This window comes from Cottoperca gobio, chromosome 12, assembly GCF_900634415.1.
Source record: "Cottoperca gobio chromosome 12, fCotGob3.1, whole genome shotgun sequence".
Classification (NCBI taxonomy): Eukaryota; Metazoa; Chordata; class Actinopteri; order Perciformes; family Bovichtidae; genus Cottoperca; species Cottoperca gobio.
In genome coordinates, this window is record NC_041366.1 from 20038066 (window position 1) to 20050674 (window position 12609).

Here is a 12609-nt window from a genome sequence, read left to right on the forward strand (position 1 = left end):
AGGCCTGACACGATTTTGCACCGAGCCCTACCAGGTAGCCATGACGGTGCTGTTGATGTTGGCACGTTTGCTTTGAGGCCTTGAAACATGTCATTCCAATTTCATAGCATCTAACTAAGATGAAGGAGTGTCAGTCTGTCTCGTCTCGGGACCATGTGATGTGTTTCTCAGCTTGTTTGTAACTTAAGATCTAAAAAAACGTTCTGAACGCTGCACTACATGTAACCGAGGTCGCTCTTGCTCTGCTTGTGCAGGAACCATGCCAGAAGAATCTGAGCCACGTCTTCATGCACCTGACGAACTACTCCCTCAACGTCCACAGCGGCAACTTTGTCCACTCAGACAGCCAGAGCACGGGCAGCAAGCGCACTCTGTCCAGCGTGCTGTACAGGCTGGCAGCTAAAGGCGTCGACATCAAGAAGGTGTGGTCGGACATCATCGCTCTTGTCATCAAGACCGCCATCGCCGTGGTGCCTGAACTCAGAGTCTACTATCAGGCCGATATACCGCCGGGCAAACCGGGACCCACTTGCTTCCAGGTGGGTCGTGGGTAGTAAACAATTAAAGTTGTGAATGAATAAGAAAACGTTGTTGAGATATGCAAACATAATACTGTCTGATACCAAACACAAACACATCGTGCACTTCTGCAATCATTGGAATAAGTATTCAGATCACCCCTAGTATACAGTCGACTTTCTCCTAAAGTATAAATAAAAAGGATGTTTGTGTCTCAGATATTAGGGTTTGACATCCTGCTGATGAAGAACCTGAAGCCAGTGTTACTCGAGGTCAACTCTAACCCCAGTATGAGAATAGAACATGAACAGGAGGTAAGAGTGAAGGTCAGCGTCACCGTTAGTCAAAGTATTCTCATCATTTTTATTCACTTTGCTGTCATAAATATTTGTGTTTGGTCTCAGGTGGCACCAGGAGTGTTTGAATATGTTCCCAGTCCGGTCGACGAAGAGGTCAAAGTGGGAGTGATCAGGGACACGCTGCGCCTTATGGACCCTGGCTCCAAGAAAGCTTCAATGTAAACACACACACACACACTATGTGTCTCTCTCTCTCTCTCTCTCTCTCTCTCTCTCTCTCTCTCTCTCTCTCTCTCTCTCTCTCTCTCTCTCTCTCTCTCTCTCTCTCTCTCTCTCCCAAACAGTTCATTCCCACCTTCATCTGTAACACACTGACTATGTATAACTACCTCATAAAACCCCCACTTCAAAATAAATCCAAAGCATCACTTTACGAGTCCACTTTTAAGGACACGCTACCTTCCTCTGCCCGTCCCTCCTCACAGCTCTGCCCCTCTCAACAACTCTCCATAAGCCTGTTAAATGGAAACATTTAATTCAGCTGAGGCAAGGTGGAAATGCATAAAACTGTACGAGTCTGGTGGCTCAATCGCTGCGGCTGACCGGCCCTGTGTGGTGCCTGGCAATAAATCTCCTCTACCATTAGGCTTTGTGTTTTCTTTCCCTCCTAATCTGTTTTTCTTCAATGACAAGAGGATTTACTGTTTCTATTCCACCACCATCTGCATTTCTCGCCTCTCTCTCTCTCTCTCTCTCTCTCTCTCTCTCTCTCTCTCTCTCTCTCTCTCTCTCTCTCCACTCACTTCTTCTTCTTCCTCCTCCTCTCCAGATTATCTTCTATATCAGATATTTGATCTGCTTTGTTCTGCAAGTGACAGCGCTATCTTCTCGGGGATAATACCCACTTAACTATTACATTCATGACCAGTAGCGCATTGATATAATGCGCCTATAATAAGTTTAATCCGCGTCCCTCCTGCGTTGCTTTCCATCCAGCGAGAATCAGCAGAAGCACTTCTTGTGCATGGATGAATTACGCTACAGTATAATGTAGAACACACATTTAGATTTCTGTTCATTTCAACTAATTCCTTTCTACGTACTTTTACAGACCCCTAATCCTTTAATCCAATGTCCCTTATACTTCTTATGTTGACTTCTGGAGCCTGAGGTAGTGGGGTTTACTCAAATCCTTTATATCTGTATCTTTAACATTACACATTTCTTCTACTTGTGGCAATTAATTTTCTACCTTCTCTGTTGTGAGGATTTCCCGCATGACTTCATATTGTATGATAGTAAATGTATTAACTTTGTGTTTTGGACTGTTGCTCAGACAAAAAACAGAAATGAATCAATAATGAAAATTACAGCGAGACAGATACATTTTACAAGGGAGTCCCGTTGAGATCAAACATCTCTAGCCAAGGTAGCAGCAAATATAAAACAATCCCAATAATATAAACTACAACATGAAATATACAAAAAGAATCCCATTAATACAGAAGAACAGCTGTTTAACACAGTAACCACTCGAGATAAACTACTCTATCACCACATTTCATCAATGGATATACTATAAATGATCTTTTGGCAGATTCTTCCATGCACAAGGTGCAGAGCAGGAACATGCAGTCTTCTCCAGGTCTGTCAGAACCTTGAAGGAGTGAAGCCGGAAACTGCCAATATGAGTTTATGCCGAGAACATGTTGACGAGGTTTCTGCTTTAAATAACTTGTTACCAGAATAGTTGAGAAATGTATTTTTCAACTAAAGAATGCTGCACTCAGTACATAACTTAGTCAAAGAAGAATCCTTATAGAATTTATTTTTCTATTTTTGTTTTATTTAAAAAAAGAAAACCCAGTATCTGTTGAGCTATCATGAAAGTTTGTTTGTTACATTTCATGTGACTTATTATTACTTTGAGTGGTGTTTTAGTCCTATGATTTTCTAAATCATCCGGCTCATTTCACTGCGAGTACTTGCCTCCACGAAGGTCCTGACATCTTTATGAGAGGTTACGTTATTTGTTTACTGCACAGATGGTGCTCCCATAAGTAAATATACTTGTGTTGTGGTCTCTGACAGCTGTTCTGCTCTGGGATTTATGGAATTCAGTCATTCAGAACGCAGAGTTTAAACTGAAGTCACCCACGTATGAATTTGACTTGTCAAGATGAAGTGGAAGAGAGCTGAGAACTGACCAGGCAAACAATACAAAGATGCAGCAGAGTAAAACAAAGGTGTTGCTATTTAAAGGACCTTAAATAAGAGGGATAAATAAATGTAAAATGCCAGAACAAAGTGGGCAAAAGTGGCATTTTAGAGAAAAGTGGGTAGAGAACGGTTGTGGTGGTATCAGTGACTCAGACGTTTACCTCCCGCACCCAGTTTATTAATCCTGAGTATGATTTCTAAAGGTGATTTATGAGCCATTATGAGAGGTGTGTGTGAGAATATTAAGCTGATATCTGTACTTAAAATAGTGTGCAAGGGACACAATTACTACGGCATCATCTGCATACAGAGGAAGTATACGTACATGCTGACATGGATTCAAGGTAGCTACGGTTGAACTATGGGTCCAAGATGCAGCGGTTTTAAACTTAGTTTGTGTCTTTTGTGGGAGCTTTGAATTAAATGCTCATAATCCTCATTTTAAAACCTGTAATACCAGATTTTGTTTGGCCACTTGGGGGCGCCAACAACAAGTTGACATTAACAAATCGACACTTTTCAAGGTAATATGGTAAACGTGTTAGCAAATAGTTGCTCAATAACATCCAGCCATGACAGAGCAACATTAGCATAACATTACATACATTTATACAACATAACTCAAGTGTCTTTGAGTACTATGGAAAGCGCTTTATAAAGAAAATTTATTTTATTACCAATGTTATTATTTATTTAGAGATGTGTTTCTGGCCAGCCGGTGGATGTAAGTTCAATATCCGCTCTCTTTACGGGGGCAGATAGCGGTTGCAAATGACGCGCAATTCATAACGATGCTATCAGCGGCACATTCTGTGTGAGTTCCTCCCTGACGGTGTGGGAGGGAACCAAAACAGTTGAGTTGCAGTAATGAGCTGAAACTCTACGACGCTCCGTAAGGGAGCTGCAGATTCAGGCGACAAATTTCCCATTGTGACATTTTAACATTGTCGTTTGATACTTAGTTTTATTGTTATTGTTATATTGATTACAGCTACTTTACATTTTCTGATTGTCCAGGTTGTGTGGTTGGGAACAAGTCTTTAAAATGATTTATGCGCATCACATACACACCTGTGGGAGACAAGCTCAGGCAACACATTTAGATTTCTACCTTTATTTTATTTTATTTTATTTTATTTATTTATTTTAAGACTTTTGACAGATTTATTCACCAGGAAGCCAGAAAAATAATTTATGCCGGTTTAATGACAGCTAAATTAGGCCGAGCCCGCCTCGCGTACACTCCGCTAACATTTAGCACCAGGCTTTTTAATAACCTGCCATTCTTCAACTTTTGCTCTCTCCATTCTCCTCCATCATTTTCTTCCGTCTGCAGGGAATGTTTTGTCGACGTTTCCCTCACTGTCTGTCTGTCAGCTTCTGTTGAAGACGTGTCCGTTTTTAGCCGAGCCTGTCCTGTCTAAATACATGTACATGGCTGCTGAAGGATGATTGATTCTATTAAACATTCAGCAGTGCTCTGTCTGTGCCATTCACACTGCTTACTAATTCATGGAGAAAGAAACTGTCTCATAAAAGTCGACAGGACTGACTCCCCTTCGTGTTTCTCGTTGTTGCTTCAGTGTTATGTGTTGGCCAACAGAGGTTCTTTAAATGCCCAGCACACCCACTCAGGTGTTCTCGCTGCCGTGTCCTCCGCTCAGGTTTCCATGATGGGAATTATTTGAGGTCACTGAACTTGTACGACTGATAAAGGTGTGATTGGTAGTGCCCTACTGTAACGGGTGCAGCAGGAGAGGGAGGGCGATGTCACTCAAGCACAGTGTCTACACGCCCTCACACCCCTGAGGGGAAAAACCTGACTCATCATTATTTTCTTCGAGGAGGCAAATCATTTGAGAGAAGCTCGATGGGACGGCTGGTGGCGAGATACAGGCAGGTAGATGGCTCCATGCATGACCTTCTGTGGGGAGGTTTGGGGAACACATCTCATGCTACAGAAGAAAGTGTAAACAGAGCTGCTTATCATGAACCTACATATTATTTATGAACGTCCTTGCTCTCAAATGTAGAGTATTGGTGTCCAGTCAAGTATTGGTGGACTTCATTAATGTATAAAGACACAAGAAGCTTCCAGAAGATGTTCCAAAGATGATAAGTATATTACTATTATATAATCAAGTTTTTATATATATATATATATATGTGTGTGTTATAAATGTAATGAGAACAGTACTAAATCATGAATGTAGTTGTAATAAGCCACACACTGAGCAGACAGGAGTCCCCACTTGAGCTGTGCAGCATTGAGTTTGTCACCGTTTCATTTTCGACGTTAGAATTAAAGTTGCTTTGCTCCGAAAAGACTTCCTGCAGTCGCTTAATTACGAAGCTTCTGTGCAGTCGGATTCTCTTTGCTCCGCTTCTCCTAATTCCTTATTGATTCTCCTTCACATCTCTCTTCGACCTCATGACCTTGAAAGGGGTGAGGAAAAGAAATAGGATTGTTGCTATTCGTCCACAGCGTACGAGTTTAAATACAAAGAATATGTTTGTGAGGCTTTAACCACACACAACATGTCTTTAGGAGAGAAACACTGAATTCTAAACGGGACTTTGTTCAAAGACAAACGACTGATACACTATCCTACATCAAAACATTTTCAAAGCCATTCTTTTAATATTTTTGAAACACTGTTTCACTTCCTCATTTGAATGGAGCGTCTCCTGGGACAGTGATGGGCTGAATCTACAAAGTGCTTTTATATTCCAACCTAATCAGCATTCAAAGATCAAACCTGATGTCGATAATTAACCTCTAAAAGCACAACTGTTCCACCGTCAGCAGCTGCAATGGAATTGTCAATATCGTTCTGTTTTCAAGCTCTCATTGACGAAGGTCTTATCTGGAATTAAAGCACTGCGGATATCCACTGTAGCTCTTCAGCAGGCTTCTCCTGGGCATGCAGAGCTTCATGAGTCACAGTGCTGCTCCCATCAAAAGTAAACTTGGTGAGAAGTATCAACTTTCTCTTCATAAGCATTCAAAACAGATCTCTTCATTCTATATGCAAAACCTGTGGCTTGTAGATGTGTCCTGCTACTGTTGCATTAAATGTTGTGGGCGTTGGACGGTAAAACGTCTGAGAGGCGAGGGACGGGGAAGAGTTGTGTATTCTTCAGAACAACATTCTTCTGCCAATCAGGCTGTGAGCGCAGACTCAAATTAAAATCTCGGTGCATGTATCCTCCTCCGGTGAGCTGTAGCTCTGCTCTTGTGTTGGCTTTGTGTTCTTGTAACGCAGTCTTGAAGGTCATTACTCCGCCCTGCTGATGGACGGCACACAAAGCAGTAAATGTGCAGTCTTTTATGTCAACATGCTCGGTCAAGCTGCTGATAAGAAGACGTCTGGTTGAAATACAATTTTTCTAATCATCTGTGTTCATGGCTTTAGTTCCCAGCTGAGGGCCGGTGGGCTGGAACACGGGGAGGAGATTCCCATGGAGGCGGAGACACAAGAGCGCAGCCCGGACGAAGGAGCTCTGCCCTCGCTGTGTCTGAAGCAGGTCTACCCCAAATACACCAAACAGTTCAACTACCTGCGGCTGGTGGAGCGCATCGCAGCCATGTTCATACGCTTCCTCGGGGTCAAAGGCAACATGCGTCTGGGCCCCACTGCCTTCAGAACCTTCATCAGGTACGCGATGGTTGTTTAATGGCATCAGGATCTGTTTCCCGTGTTCGTTGATTTAGATATGTCTACATTTATATTGTGTAATAGCATTTTCTATCCGTTCCAACAAACGTATATTCTCTGTAGATCACATGTTCTGTGTTCTCCTGTGAGGGAGAAATGTGTTTAATCAAAACTTTGCATGAAGTTAATTTTCTCAAAGATCTTTTTCTTACTTTTAGTAATAAAAAAACAATTATTTAGATATGTTAAAAAAACAAAACATATTGATGTTGTTTAACTTCTTGCTTTTTTTACAATCAGAAAATTAAAACACAAAAAGTCCTAAATAAAAAACAAATGTCCTAAATCATCCATTTATATCATTTACTACCAAAACATTTCCTACAGTCTCGTTAATATCTTGTTATCGTCGTCTTGCTTGTGATCAATAATATCTTTCATCAGTCACATAATCATTTATGTTTCCAAGGTCCCGTAGCTTTGCACATCCCAGAATAACTTTAGTTTGAACAAAGTGAGTGTAATATATTCCCTCCATGTCCTCGACGTGTTGACGTTATGAGAGATGAGTTCGTGTGATTGACTTTAAACATCTCCGCTGACATGTTCGATTTCCTGATGGCTTTAGAACCTGCAAGCTGAGCAACAGTAACTTCTCCATGGCTTCGGTCGACATCCTCTACATCGACATCACACGTCGCTGGTCAGGAACGATGCCCGATTCTAGAGAAGCAGGTAAAACCCCCCCCCCCCCCCCCACACACACACACACACACACACACACACATGCAACAACAACAACAACCCTTCGCCCACAAAGAAACAACATGTAAAGGACAGAGAGCCGGATATCCTTGAGACTCGGTGCAAATGATGTGCTTGGAGATAATTGCTTGTCATACTTTGTCAGATTCCCTCTGACACTGCGCGCTACCGTAATTGAAATGAGCTGAGATCACAATGTGACAGCGAAGAGACCGTCCGACATGAATTATTCAGACGTTGCACCTTGCAAGGAATGTTTGCGAGGCGAGGCGGATGGATGGAGATCACATGGACAAGGATGGAAGGGTGTGTAGGGAGGAGACTGTGGGATGAATTTAGAACGAGCTCATGCGTATTCAGGGAGGCTGAAGTGTCGGGGTCTGTTATTTCTGTGTATGTGCTTTGGAGGATTTGTGGGGAAGCAAGAGCGGGCATAAAAGTCATATTTACAAATGATGTTTTTTTGGGATATGCAGCGAAGTCCTAAAAGGACACATGAAGGAGTTTGTAGATCTGTAGCAATTTCGATTCCACAGCAAATGACCTACCGACTCCCCCCCCCCCCCATGTTAGTCCGCTGTGTATTGGCATCTTTATTAATTATTTTTATATTCTTTTGTTGTCGGCGCGTTTGTCTTACTCTGCTCGGCCCGAGAAGAACGGAGGCTGCAGGTGGAAATTATTTTTAGACCTTTTGGGGAAAATTCAGCTCATGTTTCTGGTTTTATTGTTTTCATATTTATTCTTTGACCTTCAGTCTCTCTGACCTCGGCCCCCTCCGATGAAGATGAAGATGGTAGAATGATCTCATTGCTTCCGATTGTCTTTAACTTTCTAAAGCAGCAGCAGTCTAAGCAGTTTACGCAGATACATATGGAAGCCCTGAGAGGGATGTGAGTCAGAATAAGATCTGGGGATCCATATTTATCAGTGAAAACAGACAATAATGTTACATAACTTTAACACACAGTATATATATATATATATACATATATATTATATATATATACGTTTTGTTTAGAGTGGAGAAATTAAAACTCACCTGGAAGAAAACAGGAATGCTTTTAGAACATGGGGTCGTGGTGCACTTCAGCCTCTTGTGGCCGAAATGAGTATTACAACAAGATTTATTTGTCAGACTTGCCTCTGGGCTTCCGTAGTTATGCTCAGATTTTAATGCATCCTAAATGTGCTTTCAATGGCTGATGATGATTATTATTATTATTATTCACTGTCTTTTTGTCTGTTAAGTAACAGCCAACTATTAATTTCAATTGTATTCATATAGCGCCAAAATCATAACCAAAGTTATCTCAGGGCACTTTTTATATTCAGCAGGTCTGGCTCAAACACTGGAAGCTAAACCTCTAAATCTCACAGTTAAACCTCCTGTGCGTTGCTCCGGCCTCACTTAAACAACACTCTGTTTTGCAGGTATGGGACTGCAAGCATTTGTGGAAGCCTTTTTCTACCTGGCAGGTCGCAGGTTCAAATCCCTGGCGCTGAGGGAGCAGGTCGTGTCACTGCTGGAGCTGTGCGAGGCTCAGCTGGAGTCCCCGTCCGGTGTGGAAGAGAGACGCTCTGTGAGCTGCAGCAGGGCGATGCCACGAGCCATCAAGAGTCAGACGCTGGGCCTCACCAACCCTCAGCTCAACTCTCCGGCTCCCCTGCGAAGGGCGGCCAGCCAAGACTACCGGCTGCATCAGAGACTCAAACCTCGCACACTCAGGGCCAACGTGGAGAACTGACGAGAGAAGGCTCCAACCAGGCGTCCGACTCCCAAACACTGCCTTCAGCCTTCTCCACAGGAGCGGGAACATTAGCTTGTCCTTCTCTCCTCTCAGCTCCCATCATGCCCTCCTTGTGGGAGCTGCAGAGAAGGACTCGCTTGACCCCTGCTGGCCGACATGCAGGAGGACCGTTCTCTGCCTGATTGCTTTTTCTTCTTCAGAGGAAGATGTCCGCAGGGGGCAGAGTTGGAGAGGAAATAGAACAGGGGACACAAGAAGGTTGTTGCATTTCTTCCTCCTCTCCTGATCATATATGAACAGCGTGGTCCAGTCAGGAGGAGCGTATGGCTGCTTTTAATAAACTTACTGATTCTACAGGGCAGCTTCCCTCCGCCTGTCTCTGCAACACCTACACTGAAACAAACTTTCTTTTCAGGGATAACATTCGACGCTCCTGACACATGAGGATGCACGATACACATTTATTTCAGCCCGTACAGATAAAGATAGTTACCTGCTTCTCACGGCCGTTACGAAAAGAAGTTTATAACGCACACATGAGGGTAGACAGGTTTTAATTATTATTATTGTTCTAGTAAAATAACTTCACAAACATGCTTTGAGCATTTTGTCTAAGAATTCAAATGAAATGCGTCGACATCAAACACGTCCACCTTTTAAATACTCGAAACGAAGATAATTGCTTTTGCAAGGATTGCGAGAGGAAGGGAACGTCTACGAGTTTCAAGAGAACTAATCTCATGAGTCACTTAAGAAGTCGTCGCCACAACGAAGACGTGTTGAAGGAATAGAAGCCGCGGCGTCTTCCTCTGGTTCTTGTTCTTCTTTAGTTTGTTGGAGGATCACAAAGCAGCTTTAAAGGTGCACGTCACCACCTACTCTATCGGAGCATGTAGAGGCTGCGCTTAACTCGATGAAAGCAAGTTGTCCTAATATTTAAGCTCTATTTATCAGCTTCAATTTCATTATCGAACATAATATATAATAATGTACATTTCCCGTTATCGTGCATCCTTAGTCACATAAGTACACGTGTGTGAGGGAGTGTCCCGATATTCTTGAATTTGCACAACAACTCTTTGAAATGTTTTAGATTTGCACAGAGATGTATGCGAGGGCGACTGAGCATGTGTGCGAGCACAGTGTGTTTGTCCGAGTGCGTGTGCGTGTGCACTGTACTGTATTTATTTGTGTTTAGCTCAATAGTGAGAGCCTATTTGCAGCCAGTGGCTCAGCTGTGCGTCGTATCTCCGTGAGCCCATTAGCGATGAGTTAAGTGAATAAGTATTGAAAAGGAAAATGCCATGCCACCACTTATCCTCTTTCAGTTCTGCAGCTATTCCAGTCAGGCGGCCCTCAGACCTCCCAGCGAACATGTGTTTAGGACGATTACTCTGCAGCCACACAACTGCCACAAGGGAAATCATTATTCCAGTGCACGGCAGAAAATCTCACGATTAAGTCCGACGCGTTGTTTCTTACGTCGTCGAGAAAGCTTCACCCAACGCGTGAAGGCGGCTCCACGCGCGGGAAAGGTCGTCGCTGGTATCTTAAACTACTTACACTACAGTTAATTAATTGTATGTTCGGTTCTTTTACACCAACGTTATTCAATACATTTGTCACATGCATCGACAATGAAGTGTGAAGTGTTGCACAAAAGAACAATCGGACGCAGCTGTGGTAGCTGTTTCACACGGACGGTGGACTAAACATGTTAAATATTAAAGACGTACTGTAGGACTGACGTGCTCTGCAGGATGTTTGTTACCATGAAGTAGCTCCATGAGGTTAATCACAGTGACCGATCATATGAATGAAATGTATTGATGAAATAAACGTCATTTTGCTCTTTGAACTGAAGGTGTGTGTTGATGGGATAAAAAGATATCACCTTTAAATGTTCTTTATTTACCAATTATGTTTGAGCAAATCATGCACAGGCTGGTTGTGCACACATTGTATATGTACATATAACATTATTGTTCTACCTCGGAGTGATTTCCCCTACGGGCTCATTAAAAGACACTATTTGTCACATCATTAGGCGATGATGTGTCAGTAATGGCAGCACTGTTGGCAGTTTGTGCTATTTACATCTCTGTCTGGAACGACGTTGGTAGATGAGATATCTCCTTTTTGTTCTAAGACCAGAGATACGTTTCACAACCATCTGCCAACGTTTCCTAAACCTCGTGTTGCAGAGGCTGGCGATGCCTGTCGATGCCGACTCTCTCGAGTATTTTGTCTTCATAGATTTTTTGTTGTTGTTGCCCAGAGTTTTAATTGGAAACTCAAAGAGATGCAAGCGAGACAAAAACATTCTGCTCATCCATTTTCTAGGTCGGATCTAAATAGTTTTCTTTTCTGTGTTTAAGAGCTAAGAACAGGTACAAAAATAAGACGTTTTTCCAGGTTATGTTTCTCTTATTTATCTATAAAAGCAGTTTTGGCAGGTGAATTTGATCCAAGTGTTTGTAATACTCTTTCCTGCCACAAGAGGCTGCAGTGCACCACGACTATAAGTAGGAACTGGCATTAAAAACATGTTTTCTCTGAGGTGACGTTTGATTGTGTGGGAGCTACTTATGTCCACGATATATGTACCTTGTGTTTAGAGAGCTTGGAGAAATGAAACCTCACCTGGAAGACAGAACCCGGTGGGTAGTGGCTCACTTCAGCCTCTTGTGGACGAAATGAGTATTACAACAACAAACGACAGAAGGGATTTAGAGATTATCCAAACAAAACCAATTAAGTTATAAAAGATTCAGACTTGAAACACCAGTAAGAAGTATAAAGTAGCATCAAATTAAAATACTTTTAGTGCAACTTCCTCAAAGTACAGTACTTTAGTGTACTCACCCAACTTTTGGCATATTTTACTGTTAACTTTCATAGCGAGTCAGTCACTGCTGTGAACAGCTGACGACTATGGAAGAAGTCCAAGTGACGGGCTGGACAGACGGCTGACGGGACGATATGGATCTCATTTCGGCCAATATGGACCGCAACCTGATGATGGCGGCAGCCGAGCATTTCAGGCTGCACCATTTTAATCTGCAAGTCAGATTCTATACTATGACTTATCTTTTTACATTGTATAACACACCAAACCATGACTTTAAAAATATATATATTTATGACATACTATACTCTGAGGTTTTTTTTAACATTTTATAACACTATACATGTACTATGACTTTAAAAAATATAATATAATATATACTTTTATATGACATTTTTATGATGATATAAGATATTATCTTTTTTTTTACATTGTATAACAGGCTTTAAAAAATATAATATAATATATACTTTGACTTTTATATGACATTTTTATGACATACTATACTATGACTTTAAAAAATATATTTTTATGACATGCTATAATAT

The 12609-nt window shown here is 42.0% G+C and overlaps 1 protein-coding gene across 3 annotated transcripts in view; it reads left to right on the top strand.

Annotated features, from left to right (window-relative positions):
• ttll11 (tubulin tyrosine ligase-like family, member 11) overlaps positions 1-11114 on the top strand; it is a 19879-nt gene extending 8765 nt beyond the window's left edge. For all 3 annotated transcript variants that reach the window (XM_029444632.1, XM_029444630.1, XM_029444631.1), the window contains 7 exons: positions 1-34; positions 255-539; positions 738-833; positions 924-1036; positions 6455-6697; positions 7326-7432; positions 8897-11114. The exon at positions 1-34 is cut by the window's left edge and continues 257 nt beyond it. In XM_029444632.1, coding sequence (XP_029300492.1) covers positions 1-34; positions 255-539; positions 738-833; positions 924-1036; positions 6455-6697; positions 7326-7432; positions 8897-9210 — 1192 coding nt within the window. In that variant the 3' untranslated portion in view covers positions 9211-11114. The remainder of the gene's footprint in view (positions 35-254; positions 540-737; positions 834-923; positions 1037-6454; positions 6698-7325; positions 7433-8896) is intronic.
• The last annotated feature ends 1495 nt before the right edge of the window (positions 11115-12609 follow it).